This window comes from Cebus imitator, unplaced genomic scaffold (assembly GCF_001604975.1).
Source record: "Cebus imitator isolate Cc_AM_T3 unplaced genomic scaffold, Cebus_imitator-1.0 Scaffold42, whole genome shotgun sequence".
NCBI classification, from domain to species: domain Eukaryota; kingdom Metazoa; phylum Chordata; class Mammalia; order Primates; family Cebidae; genus Cebus; species Cebus imitator.
The window spans coordinates 6,257,878-6,278,056 of NW_016107357.1; the positions used below are offsets into that span (position 1 = coordinate 6,257,878).

At 41.6% G+C, this 20,179-nt stretch overlaps 1 protein-coding gene across 3 annotated transcripts in view; it reads right to left on the minus strand.

The window, feature by feature from the left end:
- The window catches only part of SUSD4 (sushi domain containing 4), a 140,997-nt gene that overhangs the window by 42,120 nt on the left and 78,698 nt on the right, over nt 1–20,179 (minus strand). For all 3 annotated transcript variants that reach the window (XM_017526383.2, XM_017526381.2, XM_017526382.2), the window contains exons 4-5: nt 5,517–5,690; nt 1,687–1,875 (exon numbers count right to left, since the gene is read on the minus strand). In XM_017526383.2, the coding sequence (XP_017381872.1) occupies nt 1,687–1,875; nt 5,517–5,690 (363 nt within the window). The remainder of the gene's footprint in view (nt 1–1,686; nt 1,876–5,516; nt 5,691–20,179) is intronic.

The following is a 20,179-nucleotide window of genomic DNA, read 5'->3' on the forward strand; positions in this document are numbered from 1 at the left end:
CCATGCTCAGCTCCCTGTTTATAACCTTAGAATTTGTTTTATGCCTATCCATATCACATTCTCTAGGCTTCATAAAGACTGCTTTTCAAGTCCCAAAATAAAATTTATCAGAATCTGACTGCTTGAAACACATTTAAACCAAATTTGAAAAGATTTGAAAACAGGCACTTCAAATTGATAAAATCATAATAATGATATCTTTAAAGGGCCCTCTCTGTCTGGTTATTTGAGCATGGAGAAACTTCCAGAACTAGGGAAGAGCCCCTTCCATCAGACATCCATGGCCTACCAGCAGCACCCAGATAACAGGAAGGCTATTCCCACTGGAAGCAAAGGGGATGGCCTTGTCCCTTGAGGCTAGGGTGACCAGATTTAGAAAACAGAAATTCAAGACACTCAGTTATTAATATATTTGAATTTCAGATAAGTGAAGAATATTTTTTATACTATGTCCCATATGATATTTATGACAGGCTCATATTAGAACATTATTTATTTATCTAAAATTCAAATTTCCCTGTGTATTCTGTATTTTATCTGGCATCTCTAGGGTAGGGTCCAATTCCCTGGGGGTTTTTGGATGGGTGGGAAGTGGGGTGAGGGGAGTTCTAATGACCAGCCTAGGAGTATGACAAAACCAGTGGGAAGGGCTGGCCTTCTCACTCCCTTCCCTCCTTTCCCCACCCTTCTCCAAAGAGATTCCATGGCTCCAGCCAACCACACTCCATGTCTGTAGAGATGCTGTCTCTGATCCTTCTGAGCAGTAGTCATCTTCCACCACACACGTCCTACCCTGACTTCCTCCCACACAGAGGTGCACACTTGCAGAGGTGCTGTAAACTTGCAAGAACTCATTTGCTTCCATATTCCATTGTTTTGCTTTGTTCCCCAAACAAGGCTGCAAGTAGGCTTTGAAGGGGCTCCTGATCTGAGTTTTCTTTTTCTTTCCCCATATAGGCCCCTCCTACCCACTATACTCAGATGCCAAAAAACACATTGGAGTTTGTTCTCTTCGGGCATAATTTCAAGACCTGAGTTAAGGCACGAGTTGAACCAGCATATCCAACTTGCCTGGCAGAAGTGTTTATGGACTTTTCTCCTACAGACACTGCCTTGACTCTGCCAATGGAATCCCTGTCCCCCTCACTACTTCATACTACTGATTAGAGGTCTTTAGTGAATCGCAATCCATAGTCATATAGATTTAATAAAAACAGAGACGAAAGAGCTCTTGCTTTCAGGCGTCCAAGGGTGTGCTTGCAGCAAAACATTTACAGCTAAGCCATAAAGTGCATGGAAATATGGAAGAAACATCAACACAACAGTAAAACGAGGGGTGAGATTAATGACACCATGATACAATCTGTTTTCATTTGGTGGAGAGAAAATTAATTTTTGAAGACATTTCATTTAACTTTGCAATATTTTGTAATTTAACCTTTGATGCTCGCAACGTTTTCTTTTATCTGCTCTCCTCTTTCAGACTAAAGATGAGGGAAGCAAGTTTTACGTCTAGTTTTATGTATGGCTTCATGGCAGCTGATCTCTGCTCTGGACAAAGGTGAGAAAAATGTACTCAGAGAAGAAAAGTTACTGCCGACCATAATTTGCAGCTCTTCCTCCTATTGATCTTCTTCCTTCTTTAATAATACAAAATATAACTTCCGAAATAATAATATGTGTTACCTTCCAGAGCAAGGCACCGGGGTGGGCTGGACGACCAGATAAGGTTGTGTAAGCACTCAAGATACTCAGATCCCTCGAGTTTAAATCCGGGAAAGCAGCGGTAGGCAACCACAGTGCCCACTGGGAAGGAGGCCTGGAACTCGGACATGTTCACATAGCCATTAGAAGAGGCTAGAGGTCTCAGGCAGCCTATGGAAGGTGAAAGAAAAAGGGAAAGATTCCACTGTGTCATCTCTGTACATCAAAAAGTCACACAGAATGCTGGAACGTTTTAGGATTCCCCCACTGTGAAAATGGCACCACCTCTGAAGAATGAAGCACCTTGGTCCCAAATACGCAGGTTCTTATTCTAGTTATCATACAGGTATTTGCTCTGCTATTTGCAAATGGCACCAAGAGGGTCAGATGAGTTGTTAGGATGGAGGGAGGGTGGTGAGTGTCTGACTATGGACTGCACACCCCCAGGCCGAGTGTTCTGGCTCTGACTGCATTTCAGCAACACCTGAGAAGCGTTTACAAAACAGCAGTGCCCAGGCCCCATGTCCAGGATCTGCAGAAAGCCTGGGGATCATTATCTTTTTTTAAAGCTCCCTAAGTAACCTGATGTGCTGGCCAGGTTGAGAACCACTGAGGTGCTATAAGAGGAAAGAGACACAAGAGACACCACCAGTGGTTTCAGTGGTGGTGAGAGCAGCTTGGGAAGCTTAAGTTCCAAACTCAATTCCACTACAGTGGATTATGGGACAGAAATCTGCCTGAGATGGTGCCCTTACATTCCTGAAAATCCAGTTGTGTTTTATGTAAAATAGATGAGGAATCCTGCAGTGTAGTGGTTCTCAGACTCGAGAAGAGGCAGAGGGAGCCTGCTGTCTGTACTGCCAACATCCAGGCACTGCTGCTGCTGCTGCCACTGCCGGTCTCGGGACCACACTCAGAGCCACTGATGTCCTGAGTCTGTGCATCAAGCACAGCATGCTGTGTGCAATCAGCGTGGAAGTGGGACCTGGATCCCACACTCCTTCTGTGAGACACTAAGCTGCCTGTTCGCCCTGAAGCCTGTGCAGCCCAGCAGAACACTCCTGGTGGCAAAGAATTCTGTTGCGTGTGGCATCCACTGTGATCACGGCATTTCTTATTGCCTCAGCAATATCACTGGAGGGAATAATGACATTGCAGAGCTGGTGCTCTTCCAGGAGAGAACTAATTGTGTGTGAAGTAAATAATGTATAATGAAAATACCCACTTTCCCTTCCAAGTCAGCAGATACAGATTGTATGTGTCCCATGCACGGCAGTGGATGACCGAACCCTTCTCCTAAGCTGACTTTGTTGGACACTGTAAGTATCTTGAAGGGATCTCTCAGCAAACTGCTTTGGTTGACACCCCAGTATATGGTGTCTGTGCATCAGAGCAGGTGGGGGTGAGACGGTGCAGAATCTGAGGCACTCACTGTGGGGGTCGGGCAGTACCAATTCTGCACTACTGTGTCCTGGGGCCATGGAGCTCTGCAGACCAAGGAGACCATAGTCTTGAACTGGCCAACATTTGGGATGCACCATACCCTAAAAGGTATGGAACTCAGCCATCTTTGTAGACGGGCCCATAACCTTAGATTATTATTGGTGTTTTTTTATTTTTGAGCTATAAACGGACAATGCTCATAATAAAGTGAAGTGTATGTGTGTTTATGTGGCAAGTAGGAGGCTGGGGATCAGGAATAATAAACAGACTCAATAATTGAGAAAAAAAGATAAGTACATTAACATGAAAAAGTGAGTGCCTTAGAACCCTTAAGCGTAGTTCAAATCAGTGAGCACAAATGATTGTGCCCGCTCTTCTTCCTAGGAAGGAACTGTAGTTCTAAACTACCCACACAAATAAGCTGGTTCCTCTCAAATAAAAACTAACTCTGACTCAGAGTGGGGTTATAATTCGTGCAGTTAATCAGAGGAGAAGGAAAGATATGCTCACTCTTGGTTAGAGACAGCCTGTCCTAAATATAACAGTTGAAAACTGGCTTCAACTCAATAGTTCAACGTGATTTCCATTTGCACTTCTAGATAATAAAGAGAGGCCTCCTCAGGCTTTAGCCCCTGGATCTATAGGTGCAAATAAAAGTTAGAGAATGAAATGTCACTCTTACGGGCCAATTATATTCCCCCTGGGGGCTCAGAGAGGTGTCAGGCTGTCCAAGGCAACTTCAGTTCCTCATTCCCTATGGTGAGCCAGGCAGGCAGCCAGTGAGCAACACTGGAGCAGCGGCAGCTCCAGCAGGCAGGACCTATCGTTCTGTGCAGCAGGCGTGGGGTGCAGTAGAGGGTAGGGCCCAGGCCAGGGCACCCACCCACCCGCTTTGTGGGGCAGAGGCTTGCATCGTTGTTTGAAGAAGCATACCTCTCCAGGGTAACGGGCTGGCTCTATTGCTGCGGACCTGGAAAAGCAATGTCTTGACTGGGATTTGAGGAAGGGGAAGTGGAATGGGGGCAACAGTGGCCAGAAAGAGCAATGGGAAAGCCTGGGTCTACAGCCTCAAAATGACACTTCGAGAGGCATACCAACACAGGGTATTTCTTTTTTTAATCACCGGGAAAAAAAGGAACTCCTAAAGGAACATCCTGTATTTAAGTGACAGAAACGGAAACAGAAAGGATGGGGGAACAAAAGGTTACGTGGGAAACAGGAAGGGAAGAAGTGGCTGGAGCCTGGGGTGTTGTCCTGGCTATCACTCTGATGCTGCTGGAGGACTGGGATGGATCAGCGGGTAATAAAGTTTATTTGAATAAGTAGCCCAAGTTAACAGCCAGCTGCTTGTTTTGTAGACAGTCTCTGAAAATGTAAATAAATCATGTCTCCTTTAAAAATGCAACACAGAACATGCTTAGCAACACCTGCAGTCCCTGGGAGAGACCAGGGGAGTGTGATGGTCTGGGCTGCTTCCGTCCTTCTCATGCTCAAGCCTCTGTTCCTTCAAGGGGTCACGACTCTTAAGCTCTCATGTAAGGAAACTATTTATTTCCAAGAACAGGGCACCTAAAGCAATATCAGAGTCTGCCAGTTGTGATTTCCAAGCACAAACTTAACATTCGTCTCTGCTTGAGCACGCTGGTACTTGTGGAGCAAATGAGATTGCTCTCCTTCTCCCTCACACTATGAATTATGCATTGGCTTTTTGGTTCTTTGGTTGAGGTCACACATCAAAAAATAAAATCAGAATTACTCTGAACTTGAGGGCTTATTTTCACAAACAGGGCCCTCTATGATTGGCCCGGGCAAATCTAAAAAGTGCAAAGGAATAAATATTCACCAGGTCATTCGGATGAAATTTGAATTTGATGACTTTTCTCTTCTTCATGCATTATAAAAAAAAAAAAAAAGGATAACACTATTAAGAGAAAACAGCCTCTGTTTAAGATTGGCTTTAACTATATTTTCACCACTACTGCCATAAATATAAATGCCCTGTTATTTCCATTAAATATATAACAGTTCATCCTTGTGTTGGCAGCCCAGTTACAAGTCTCCTGATTTTTAAACTACCTTTGATATGTTGGACTAAAGGAGACATCCAACATTCTAAAAATGAGGTGTTTCCTGCTTATTGTTTAAAACTGGGTACATGGAGCTGAGCAAGCTACAAGGGGTGGCGATGGAGATTCGAAGAACAGAGCTTTGGTAACTGTAGTAAAGATGCAACTGGATCCGTGTGGGGTAGATGGCTTGCTCATTTTCCCCATCATCTCTATCAGGTTATTAGATAAACATGTGCACAATCTACAGCAAAGTCTGAGAGAACAACAGCCCAGCTGAGAACTGGAGCATCAGTCCTGTACCTTGACAGATCGGCAGATTATCCCACGTTCCATCATCGTGACATAATGAAACCATATTGTACAGGTCGGGGTACCGGATCTTGAATCCTTCATGACAAGTGATGATTAGCTTATCTCCATATCTATACGTCTTGTTATGAATCTCAGCATCTTCAATTTGAGGGATGCGGCAATCTGCAATTTTGCAAAAGGTACACATTATTTTTGGAATTTTAAAATGGTTGTGGTTCGCAGCTTCATGAGACAGCTCTTGTTTTCAGACTTGGTCTCAACCTATACAGCAATCTGATAAATGGTACCTCATATGTCACTAGGCTCAGGTGCCAATGACAAGCAGAAGAGCTGGCTTCATGGGAGTAACGAGAAGTTGGCTCAAAAAGAGGGACCCAGGGCGTGGGGATCCAATCACAAAAAGAACTTTATTTCCCACCTGTGACACTTCAAACCATATAGTTGATCTTATGAACAATTTGGAAATAAGTGAAGAAAGACAAGCGTTGAGGATTCGCCTGAACGATCTGGTTACATACTTCACTGTGTTTGTGGACAGAACAGAACACAGTGTGGCCTGATGGGCTGGTCTCACAGATGCCCAACCATGCCACCTCTGCCTGTGGGGCCTGGCCCTAAGTCTGATAAGAAAATGTGCTTTGCAAAACAGCACAGGGATTGAGCTGTGCCTGTGTTTGCCATTAGCATTTCCCATCCTTCTTATCTGTTTTAAAAGAGATAACAAATAGAGCAGCACATACTATTGCCAATCTCACAAAGGCTCAGAGCAGGCCACTGTACTGCCTTCTAAAAATGAAGTAAGAGCAACAGGCATGTGTACAGGAGGAGAAGCGGCAAGCGTGGGCATGGGGGGAGGAGAATGCCAGTGGAGGAAGGAGCAGCCCATGGCATACAGCAAATGATAGAAAGATCAAATAAAACAAACAAGTTATAATTATCCACTTCCTACTGCATCCACTTCCCGTCCACTGTCCACTGCACTCCTTGCTGCCCAGGTGGGATCCCGCTTCCACACTAAACACTGCCCAACTCATCCCATCTGGTCTAAGGCACATGGATCACGATGTTTCTCTCTCCATCTCTTATAAGCACACCTCTGTTTAATGTTTCTGGTTTTATATGCATACGTGTTTGTAAGCATGACCTACAGATGGGTTATGTTCCAAAGCTGTTGATTCTTAACTTTTTAAAATAAGGTGAAAAAGAAGAACAGCATTTTGTTAATCACAGAAACTTCCTCCAGAAATTTCTCAATCCTTTAAAACATTGTAGGTCTCTTATCCATTCCCCAAATCCTACTGAATCCACAATATAGCCAGAATAGTATTAACAGGGACCCTGACCTTCAGTTGCTCTAAGCTTTGAACTGTCAGCTCTGAGGCACTGGGCCCTGGGAACCCTGATGTGAGTGGAAGAGAAGGGAAAAGCTGTGGCTACTGGGTGGATGGCTCTGATGGCTTGAAAAAGGGTACATCCCAGGAGCTACAAAGTGGGGCTGGGGCTGAGCTTACTGGGAGAAATGGGAAATATGACACAACAGACTTCAGAAAAGAGGATGTCAACAATGGGAAAGGCTTAGGCAGATGGGGGCTTCCAAGTTAGAGGAGAGCCTGGCGGCTGGGATGCAGGGGTGGTGCTCGTTCATCGCCTGCGTGGGTCACCTGAAGTCAAATCCTTATAAGCCCAGGTCTGCCCTTATCTCAGCCTTTGTCACCACCATTAGCTTGAGAGCAGGGACCGTGCTGCCCACTTCCTCTGACCCTCCTGCCATGCTTCTGACCTGCGCACACACCTGGCGAAAGAGCGCTGAGAGGAGCTGTGTGAACCTCTGCCCCAGCACGCTGCGAGCGCACAGCCCATCTGGCTAACAGGCCTGAGGCACAGCCCTGCAGCTCAGCCTTCCCTCAGGGCACCTGTCATCAGGCCTTCCCTTTGCCCATGATTTCAACAAAGAGAGCCTTGGCTGAATGACTGAGTTCTGGTTTCAGTTTTACCTTTCATGTTTGTGTTTCAGGTCATGAAAAGGGGTTTCCTAACTGTTCATGTTTAACCAACAGTTTTCCTGCTAGCATAGTTGAATTCCCCCCAAATCAACCCCAATCCCAGAATAATCCTGACTGGGGTCACAGGATCACTGACAATTTTTTGCACACTGCTGGTGCCTTCTTAATAGAAAATGTGAATTATGTTTTTTCGATGGCACTGTACAGAAATTACAGCAAATAAAAAACACATTTATCAAGGCATCTGTCTGTAAAATCTTGGCTGTAAATAGGTACTGTGGCAATAATTTACACATCTAAACAACTATTTTCATGACTGACTTAAAACTTGTTCAACAATTAGCTAGTAGACTCAAGAGATGGCCAGCTATAAAGTCAATGGACAGAAGTGTCCCTTTGGGCATTATGGACACGTGGACATTGGCTGGCTGGGACCAGAAGCACCCAAGCCTTGTTTCTAAGGGTAATTTCTCAGCATAGTGTTGTCTAATGTAGAATGCTTTCAACTTCTAGTTAGAGCTCAAGATTCCCCAAACAGGGCACCGGGACAATTGCAGAGCATACGACACAGTTAGCAGGAATTCACAGCCTCTGGAATCCCAGTGATGATGTGCCCTGTTCAAAGAAAACTCACCACAAGGAGTGATGCCAGGCCACTTTACTATGTGGGAGAAGCCACATACCAAATGGGAAGTAAGAAGTAGCGTTCAAATCCCAACAAGGCGAAGAGGCCAGGAGGGGCAGTGCCTCAGGAATGAGTACAAAACAAACATAAATCAGCTCTATCAAAAACTTCACCTTGACAGAGAAAACATCACTCAGAGCCTTTTTGATTTCTTTACCCACCAAGTCTGGCATCTGATCCTCCCCCTGAAGGAGGGTGAAGAAGGAAGAAGAGGGAATCTGGAAAAAAGTATGTGCCTGGTGAATTCTGTGGTAGTGAAAAACCATGGATCCTCTTTCGATAGTAAAAAAGAATCTTTAGTATCTTTAGTATCCTAGAGTAAAAGGATCTTTAGTATCTGACAGTAAATGTCTAATCTTCATCAATTCTGAAATTTCAAACAGAAATAACACAATTTTCTATAGCATAAATTCACCTAATCAATAGAAAAAATTTTGATGGCAGGGCGTGGTGGCTCATGCCTGCAATCCCAGCACTTTGGGAAGCCGAGGCATGTGGATCACCTGAGGTCAGGAGTTTGAGACCAGCCTGGCAAACATGGTGAAAGCCCGCCTCTACTAAAAATACAAAAATTAGCCAGGCGTGGTGGCATATGCCTGTAATCCCACTACTCGGGAGGCTGAGGCAGGAGAATCACTTGAACCCGGAAGGGGGAGATTACAGTGAGCCAAGATCGTACCATTGCACTCTATAAAAATATTGATCAATATCTGGCTCTATCCTGTTGAATCTGGTCAACAATTAGAGCTTATGTATATGAGGCATAAATAGGCCTTTCAGGATGTAACATGAGGGATATCAAAGCCTTCCATTCTGGAAATCAGCCAGCCCAACACTGACATTATTTTCACCAGCCCAATACTGACATTATTTCTATACCCTGCTTCCAGTCACAATGGGGATTTAATATAGTGAATAAATAAAAGAAGGAGTAAAAGATCCTAAGGCAGCATTGCATATTTATACCCAAGTACAAATTAATTTATCAGATTAGTTAGCGGAGAGCAGTGCCTAAGGGATGGAGCAGAAATAGTAACAGTAAAGAAATCTTACAGGAAATGTGCCATACATAGGATTTACTGTTCTTTAAAAGTTAGTTATACATGAAAATGAATCCAATTCCTTCAACGCATGAAGTTTTGACATTAATACTCCCTCAAAACTGTTCCCAGGAACATGAATACATAATACACCCACAGAGATTCACAATCCACAGAGTAGATTAAAGGCTGGGAAGGTCTTACTGTAAAGAATTCTACTCAATTTTGTTTAAACCGGCATTTGTAAAGCTTGTTTATTCATCCAGCTGTTCATTCATCTATTTTGTGAATTACAAAGCACTTACTCTAGGCTCAGTGTGTCCTGGGTGCTGAGGATACTAAGTCAAGTGCCTTATTCTTACAGCACTTTAATGGAAAAAGGCGGCCAATGGATAAGTTAACAGATAAAGGTGCTAGAAAGTTACAGGCAACACTCACTGCCATGATGAACACATAGCAAGGTGACATCATAGGACTGACTCAGGGACTCTTTCAATTTGGGTAAATAGGAAAGGGGCCCCTGAGGAAATGACATCTATTAAGCTGAGATCTGAATGACAAGAATAATTCAATTACGTGGATCTTGGAGAACATGTTAGGCAGTGGGAACAGGTAGTACAAAGGCCAGGAAAGAGCCTGCTGTCCTTAAAAATGTGAAAGAAGACCTGTGTATTTGGAATATAGTGACCAAGAAGGGGAGGGACAAGCCAGATCATGCAGGGCCTTGTAGATTAGGGCAGGGAATTATTTTAGTGTGATAGGGAGTTACTGGGGTTTATGAAGCATGGGTCACGGCATGATCTGATTTATATCCTCAAAGGGGTTGCCATATGTACAGTAAAGGATTAACTTACCCAAGGAGAGGTTTAGGCATTTGCCCTCAGCTCCTGGGAGGTAACCTTTAGCCCCTGGAATGTCTGGCCTGAGATAAGGTCTTTGTTTGCCTGGAGGCTCTGGGTCACGCTAGACAGATTATGCCAACAGTATGAGGTATGGCAGCAGCCTTGGCCATGCCATCTGGTCCATGCTAACATGTGATTTAAGCTTTGTGCCTTGGGCCATGCAGTATCATCAGCTCAACTTCTGGAGGAACAGAAAACTAAAGTCAGCCTCACTGTGGCCTACCATGCCCACATGACCAAGCCCTGATTAAAACTCTGGACACTGAAACTTGGTGAGTTTCCCTGGTTATGCTTACAGGGAAATACAGCTATTTTTCTGTAAGCATAAAAACATCCTACACTGTTGCTGTAAAAAAGAGGTGCTGTCCACATAGCCCAACAGGGAGAGAACAACTAAAAGCACATGTCTGGGGACTCCTGGACCCTGCCCTATACAGCTTTTCCCTTGGCTGATTTGATCTGTCTTTTCATTGTAAAAAGCCTTATCCATGAGTAGAATAGTTTTCCTGAGTACTGTGAGTCTGAGTTCCTGAGTCCTTCTAGTGAATTACTGGACCTGATATTGGTCTGTGGGGAGCCCAGACTTGTAGCTGGTATCAGAAGTGAGGGTTGTCTTAGGGACTCTGAACTTAGTACCATAGAATGCTTTTTTTCACTTACTACTGACTAACATCCCTCAGGAGCACTGTTCCATATCAGTGCTGTTCCACCCTTCTGCTGTTCTAAGGAACTGCCATTCTAGCACAGCTCAGAGAACACTGTCCTAACCAACACAATTTACTCAGATCAGGCTGAAGCAGCCAAATGGAACCAACTGAGACAAATGATTTCACCATCAGCAATTAACAAAAGGCAGATTAAATGAGGGGCAAGAATGGATGCTCCTCAGAGATGACTGGAGAGAAAGGATGTGTCGTAGAATAGGAGGCACCACCATGTGGGATCATTTTGTTTCAGGAGCAGGGCTGGTCCAGGTTGTTTCTTTCTTATTTAAAGGATACTGACTCTTTGAAATCAGAAAAAGCACTGGAACTGGACACCCAAGACCTTGTGGCTTACAGATGAAGGCAGTTAGGCCCTGGCTTAAAACTACTGAGAAAAAGCCCAGAGAAAGACAGTTGGTCAAAGAAAAGTTATTATAATAAGCATGCTTCTTGTACTTAGTGTCTTTGTCTGGCATATAGATTGGAATATTTTGTTTATTTGTGGTTAACAAAGGCAATTAGTAGATTTGTGCTTTATTATTTAAAGCATTCGTTTCTATATTTAACACATGGACAGCAATTATGTGTTCTTAGCTGTTCACTTGGAGGGACTGAGACTGCTTGCACATTCTTCTAAGCAGATGTGGAACGTTTACAAAAAATGACCATACCTGGACAATAAAGTCTCAAAACATTTCAAAAGAACAAAATTATAGAGCTTTTTTTTTTTCTGAACACAATGAAATTTAGATAGAAATGAATAGTTAGAAAATCTCCATATGTGGCCGGGCGCGGTGGCTCACGCCTGTAATCTCAGCACTTTGGGAGGCCAACGCGGGCGGATCACGAGGTCAAGAGATCCAGACCATCCTGGCCAACATGGTGAAACCCTGTCTCTACTAAAAATATAAAAAAATTAGCTGCGCGTGGTGGTGCACGCCGGTAGTCCCAGCTACTGGGGAGGCTGAGGCAGGAGAATTGCTTGAACCCGGGAGACGGCGGTTGCAGTGAGCCGAGGTCGCGCCATTGCACTCCAGCCTAGTGCCTGGTGCCTGGTGACAGAGTGAGACTCTGTCTCAAAAAGAAAGGAAAATCTCCAGATGTTGGGAAACTGAGTAATACCTTTCTAAACAACCTGTGAGTCCAAAAATAAATAATAACAAAAAATATGTTGAACTGAGTAACAACAAAAATACTACATATTGAAATATATACTATGCAGATAAAACTATAGCTGTATTTCCCTGTAAGCATAAATGCACATATTAGAAAAAGATAAATATCTAAAAATCAAGAATGTATATTGTAGTTGGTTAGGTCAAGTTTGGTAATCACAGTGTTCAAGTTTTCTAGATCCTTATTTCTTTTTTTTTAAATTTTTCCTGCTCCTAAGAGAACAGGGGTTAATGTTCTCACTGTGATTATGGATTTATTCTTAAAGTTTATTAATTTTTGCCTTATATATTTTGAAGTACATTACTAGATGTGTACAAATTTAGAATTATTATTAAGTATCAAAGAATCCTGCAAGAAAGTTAGAGAAAGGACAATTAAACTCAAAGAAAATAACACATGAAAATAAATAACAAAGACAAGAGTGAGCATTAATGAAACAGAGAAAACATAGATAAGAGAGGATCAACAAAACCCAAAGTTAGTTCTTTGAAATAAAAAAAATTGATAAATCACTGGTGAAACTGATCAAGAAACAAAGAGACACAGCACACATAACCATGTAAGAATAAAAAAGGACACCATTACAAATCCTATACTTCAAAAAATGAGAGAACGTTACAAAAAGCTTTGTACCAAGAACTAAGAAAATTTAAATGGAGTTAAATTCCTAAAGCAAATAAATAAACAAAAACTGTATAATTTACCAACATGGACACAAGAAGAAACAGAAAATAGTTACACTCTTATAAAATGTTAAATAAATTGAATTCAAAATGAAAAGCCTTCCCACAAAGAAACTCCAAGTCTAGGCAGCTTCTGAATGAATTTTACTAAATGTTTAAGGAAGAAATAGCACCATTCTAATACAAACTCTTCCAGCGTCCTATTTTGAAGGACGACACCAACTTATTTTATGAGTGCAGTCTAACCTTGATTGTAAAACCTGGCAAGAACATTACAAAGAAAGAAAAATTTAGGCCAATCCATCTTAACATAGAAGCAAAACTTAAAAATAAAATATTTGCAAACATAATCCTGCAATAAACAAAAATGTATCACCTTAGATGTATTTCAAGAATGCTAAATTGGGTTAACATTTGACAACCAACCAATATGACTTGCTACATTAACAGAATTAAAAAAAGTATCTTAATAGATGTGGAAAAGTATTTGATAAAATTTAACATCCATTCATGATATTAAAAAGAAAATAACTTGTAATGAGCTAGAAACTGAAGAAAACACCCTTAACATAATAAAGGATATATTTTTAAAGACCTTTAACAAAAATATTGAAAGCATTCCATTTGAGATTGAAAAGAAGACCACAAAACTCACTCTTCCCACTTGGACCCAGCATTACACTGGCGTTCTTAACCAAAGCAGAAATACAATGAAAGGAAACACAAGGTATTGGTGTCAGAAAGAAATTAAACTTGTATTATTCACACATCACATGAATGGGTATGGAGTAAAACCCAAAAGAATTTATACAGATAAACAGCAAAATAATGAGTTTAGCATATATAAATTTCTACATGTTAATTTAAAAAACAAATTTAAAATATTTATCAATGACATAAATGAATTTAAATTCCTAAGGCATAAATCTAACAAAAGGTATGTAAGACCTTTGTACAGAAAACTGGAAACATTATTGAGAAAAACTGTAAAAGCCCTAAATAAATGGGGGAATATTCCATGTTCCTTGATTGAAAAACTCCATATGGTAAAGGCATTATTTCCCCTAATTTGGCTATAAACTAAATAATTTATATTAAAAATCAGATTTGTTTTGACAATTGACATGCTAATTCTAAAATTTATATGGAAATACAAAAGGCCAAGAAGAACAAAGACAGTATGGAAGAAGACTTGCTCCACCAGAATTCAAGACTTAATATAAAGTCATAGTATTTAAAACAGTATGGAATTGATGCAAAGATAGACAAAGACCAATAGACCAGAACACAGTCCTGAAAGAGGAAATCTGTCTTATGAATGAGGGGCAGTGGGAGAAAGCAGACTTTTTAATAAATGGTGCTAGATTATATTATACACACAAATCAAGTCTAAGTGGACTGCAGATATAAACATGAAAGTCAAAATTGTGACATTCTGAGAAGATTGTGTAGGAGATTGCCTTCATGACATCAGCATAGTAAAACATTGTTTAAAGAAAACAAAAAAAGTGCCAACATAGAGAAAAAGATTGATAAATTTGACTACATTAAAATTAGTATCTTCTGCTCATCTAAAAACACTGACGAGGCAAGTAAAAACATAAAAACAGAAGACCTTGCAGCACCTGTCACCAACAAAGGATTTGTATCCAGTGTAGGTAAAAATTAAAAATCAATAAGGAAAAGACAGGTAATAGATAAATGGGCAAGTGAATTAAACAGGCACTTCAGAAGAGAGAATAACAAGTTGGCCAAAAAATATAAAAAGATGCTCAACCTCAATAATCACCAGGGAAATGTACATTAAAACCAGGAGATACGATTACATACTTACCAGATGGCTAAAATATTGACAATACCAAGTGTTGGCAAGCAGCATATTCTGCCAGTAGGAGGGTAAATTGGTACAACCACTTTGGAAAGCTGGTAGTAGCTATTAACAAGAAACAAATACATCTCCTATGCCTCAGCAACTCCACTCTTAGATGAATAGCCAATAGAAATGTGAGTGTGTATTCACCAAGAGGTGTGTTCAAACATGATCATAACAGCACTATTTGTAACAAAAGCCATTTGGAAAAAAACCAAATTTCCATTAATATCAGAATGTTCCAATTATAGTATATTCATATAATAGAACACAATGCAGCCAGGAAAATGATCAAATTACAGCAACATGCATTAAAATGCATGGATTTCATAAACCTAAAGTAATCCTTACTCTATAATTTCATGTATACAAACTCAAAAATAAGGCAAAAGCATTTTCAACTTAAAATAGTATGATGTTTTAGAGACACATGCTTCTGGACTAAGTATCATAGGAAGTGATCCCTGTGACTCTCTCCCTCTGAGAGAGAGAAGAGGCAGTGATCCAGTGGGGGTTTCTGGGGCACCAGCAATGTCCCAGGTCTTCACCTGAATAATAGTGACATTGGTGTTGCTTTGTGACAGTTCATTGGACTGTTCAGTGCTGTGTACGCTTCTATATGTGTTTCATTTCATAAATTTTTTTAAAGGTTAAAACAACAACTATAAAATTAATCCAGAAAGAAGCACAAGGAAATCACTGCCTATGTAGCTGTCTTTCCCAACTCATCTGGAGCCTCTGCACCTAGCAAGTAGACAGTGCTTAACAGAATTTTGGGGAATGAATGACTAAACATATTGGGGGTGGCACTGAAATTTTCAAAAGCATAAAACCTCAATTATTTGCCAGAAAATTTTCAGAAGACAATTTGACTTCTAATGTAGGTTATGTAGGTTGTTGGAGAAACTGGGTTTGATTCAGAGTTTTGTCCTAGAAGGTAAATCTAATCTGATTTCTTGCTTTTCTCTTAATAAACCCAATTTCAATTATTTTATCTTTAAAGAAATGTTAAGGTCACTTTTCACCTTCTGGAAAGTTCAACAACAAGGAAATGACAGAAAGCACTTGGAGGCCAGAACTCACAAGAAAAATAAAAGAAGGCACGTCAAATGCCGTTCTCATGGGCTGATGACTTCCAGAGGTTCTACCCCGCATCTTCATGCTCTGCTCATAGAGGGCACACGGTAAGCATCTCAAGGAATCTTCTGAGGCCTGACGATGTGAGAATCACCTGGAAATGCCTGCTAAATTGTGATTCTTTGTGCATACAAGCATCTGAGCTTGGGGCCTGGAAATGTACCTTTTTCATGTCCCCACTCCCCACCTCCAGGTAATCACCATGAAGTCAAACATTGAGAACCAGCATGTGATGGGATATGCAAGGCCAGTCTGGGTGACTGAATAAACTGAAGAATAGCAATCAAAACTCAAAGGCTGGCTTGGAATTTAACAAGCCTGGGCCCATCTCTTAGCAGCTGTGTCAGGCAAATGTAATAAAGAACAGAATCTAATCCGAGGAAGCTGGGGCACCGAGGCACGCCGAGACCTCACGCTCTTGCACACCCAGCATGGGGTTCCAAGGAGATCTGAATCAGTAATAGGACTCACAAGATGCTGACTGGGAGCCTCAGTCAGCCCCAGACTGCTCAAAGACTGGCATGAGAGAAGATGAATTTCATCTGCAGTGGGTTTGGAAGGACCCCGGTGGGGGTAGGTCTGCATTTTTCATAAGCAGCCAACATAATTCTGGATAGTTTCAGTTGCAAGCTTGTGAAAAACTGCTTTCTGGGGAAATCCCCCCAAGTCAGTTTGTTGTTCAAGGTTGTTAACAATCACTGTGTGACCTTTATACAGGATCTGACAAGGATCTGTGTATGTGCTAATGATGTTGTTCTCCATTTGCCTGACAATTCTGGGACTTTGAACAACTCCCTACCTCCACAGCCCCTGTACAGAAAGGGTGAGGTCTCAGCACTCACGTGTGCAAGACTGTGTGAGGCAGCTGGTTGAGGAGTAACAGCTGCCAAGATTTGGACATTCCTTCTGTGCTTATTGCACAGGTTTGAGAACAGTTGTCTGTGGTGGTCCACCTGTCATCTTGCAACCATAACTAATCATTTCTGTCACTTATCTTTGTGGGATCTGCCTCGACCTGACCTGACATTATTTCCTCTGGATTTTTTTTCCCCTTTCAAGTCATGGCCACATTTAAGTTAAAGAAATCCTTTAGAAAACAAAAACTAAACTCACATGGAAGCCACACGGGAGCAAGTACAGGAGAGCAGTGGCTTCTGTTAACAGCAGAATAAATAAGAAATGACAGTGGTCCTAGGGACAGGTAGAAGCATCCCTCTGCTCCTTCCCTTCTTAGAAGGCAGAAAATGAGGACAGAGTATCTTGGGAGAAGATATGCAAATACTGGCCCTTGTGGGCATAGGCTGCTGTTTCCAATAATCCACATCTAAGGTAAGAAGAAAGAAATTTTAGATGATAGAGAATGCACACGAGAAAAAAATAATCCCAAATAAAATATTTTTAAAGCATTCATCTGTTTGGATGAAGCCTCTGGAGCTGGGAGACAGCTCAGTTAATATATGAGTAACTGGAAAACATGAGCATGACCACCCCGCTTTTGAAAGATGCCTGCACCCCACAGTTTCAATGAATAAAGGAGTTATCTGCCAACTTTACTGCCAGCTTTAGCTTATGAGTTGAGCTGAATCTTTTAATTAAAAATTTATAATGTAATAATAATACTTAAACTCATATTGCACCTTTTCCCCGGAAAGCTCAAAGAACCTTCTTAACATCAAATTATTCATCTTTTATAGCAATCCTGGTCAGGTCTATGGGAGCCAAAATATTTTAGCAAGTACTTAAAAATAATGTTTAATGAATGATTTTTTTTTTTTTTCCTTTTTGCACTCTGCAAGGAACAAAGACAAAGAAAGGTTAAGCCTGGAGACAGAGCAAGCTGGAGCTGTGGCAGGAACAGCTCCTCCTCCTGCGCTCTATGTCACCTTTAGCCACAATCAGGTAACGGGGGAGCCTGGGACAAAAAGCACAGGTGGGAGGGATCCCTGGCTGCACACTGAAATTACCTTGGATCCCCTGAAAACAGGTCTCTGGTTGAGCCCAGGCATAGATTGAAATACCTAAGCCTGGGCTCCCAATACACAAAGCAACTAAAATAGTCTCTTGAAGTGGATCTCAGGCACTTTTATTTTTTGAAGTTCTGCAAGTGATCCTGACAGGCAGCCTTGGCTGTACACCACCAGGATATTGAAAGACCACTGGACAGCGGGACGCTCACACCTGTAATCCCAGCACTTTGAGAGGCCGGGATGGGCAGATTATTAGGTCAGCTGTTTGAGATCAGCCTGGCCAACATGGTGAAACCCCATATCTACTAAAAATACAAAAATTAGCTGGGTGCAGTGGTGGGCGCCTGTAATTCCAGCTACTCAGGAGGCTGAGGCAGGAGAATCACTTAAACCTGGGAGGCAGAGGTTGCAGTGAGCCGAGACCACGCCATTGTACTCCAGCCTAAGTGACAGAACGAGACTCTGTCTCAAAAAAAGAAAAAGAAAAAAAAGAAAGAGCACTGGACAAGGAGTCAAGACATTGGTCCAATTCCCAGCTCTCCTGCTGTGTGACTTCTAAAAGTAACTAAAGCTCTTATGGGCTTCAGTGTCTTCATTTGGAAAATGACACCACTGACATTTCTGATTCTAAGAGTTAATCATCTCCAAGGATCCTTGTTGAACACCAGAGAAAACTGTTGTTATCCTTTCTTACAAAGCAATATCAGATCATATCCCTGAATCGGTGAGTCTCAAATTTTTTTATGTGTAAGAGGCAGCTGGGAGATTTTTTTTTTAATGCAGATTCCTCGGCCCCACCCTTAGTATTCTAGTGCAGGATATCTGAATATGTACTTTTCCTAAGTTCTGATGTGGGCAGTCCTTGGCACATACTTTAAGAACCAGTCCCCTGCATGAACAGGTTTTTACCAAGTGTGTTGGTAACAAGATCCCTGCCTAATAGGGTATGGGCCTGGGGCGATTATAATGTGTCACCTGCCTTCCCTCCCTTCCCCTCGCCTGGGAAAAATCATGTTTGGTCAGGTGAGATGACCATACTGAAAAGAAAACTCAGATTTGAATCACAACTCTGTCACTACCTAGGAGATCATGGGAAATTCAGTCTCTCAGAGCCTCCACTTTCTCACCTATAAAATAAGGTGATAGAATCTACTTTGTAGGGTTGCTGTAGTAATTAAAGATGATGGATCTAAAGCATAAGCACCGATGTTTATCGAAGCACTATTCACAATAGCCAAGATATGGAATCAACCTAGGTATTCAACAATAGATGAATGGATAAAGAAAATGTGGTACCTAAACGCCATGGAATACTATCCATCCATAAAAAAAGAATAAAATCTTGTCATTCATGGCAACATGGATGGAACTGGGGGACATTATGTTAAGGCTTATTTTAGTAACCCAGGAACAGAAAGTTAAACACTGCATGTTCTCACTCATATGTGGAAGCTAAAATAGGTTAATCTCATAGAAGTAAAAAGTAGAAAAGAGGATATTAGAGGCAGGGAAGGGTAGGGGAAAGGGTGAGAGAGGTTTGTTAAAGGATATAAAGTCACAACCAGATAAGAGGAATAAGTTGTAGTGTTCTATACCTCTGTACAATAACTATGGTTAACAATAATATATTACATAGTTTTAAATCACTAGAAGGAGGATATTGAATATTCCCAACACAGAGAAATAATAAATAATTGTGATGATAGACATGTGAATTGCCCTGATCTGACATTACACATATATGTATTAAAACACACTTTGTACCTCATGAATATGTATAATTATTTGTCAATTTAAAAACTAAAATTAAAAATAAAACATAGGTACCCAATCCATCTGACAGACAGCTCCTTAAGACACTACAGTCTTGTTGGGGAAAGGAAAACAAAGGCAGCACACAGACCAGGAACAGGTACGCACGTTGGCGGGGGGGGCAGGAACGGCAAGGGAGGCTTTGCCTCTGGGGACTAGGGATGGGGCCAGGTTCTGGACAGATGTCTAGGGATATTCCTCCTCCTTCAACTGCTGCCTCTCTGAATCCCTATCCATCTTTGTCAGTATCCCCAAAATACATGACTTGGGTCAAGCAACTCAATTTACAATGCCCCAAAGACAGCTCAGATTCAACTGTACTGACAATATTGTGGCCAAAGCAAAGATAAAGTATGCACTAAGCCCATTGGAAATGCGGAAGGAAAGAGTGCCCATGTTGCTTCCTTGTATGTAAATGATCAACAGTGGCTGAAGCCAATGGCACTGGAAACCCAAATGTCAGCAAAAGCAGTAAAAGGCCAGAAAACATGGTTCACATACATCACGGAATACTACGCAGCCATAACAAAGAATAAGATCATGTCCTCTGCAGCAATATGGATGGAGCTGGAGGCCATTATCCTAAGCAAACTAACACAGGAACAGAAAAACAAATACCGCATGTTCTCACTTACAAGTGAGAGCTAAACAATGAGAACGTGTGGACACAAG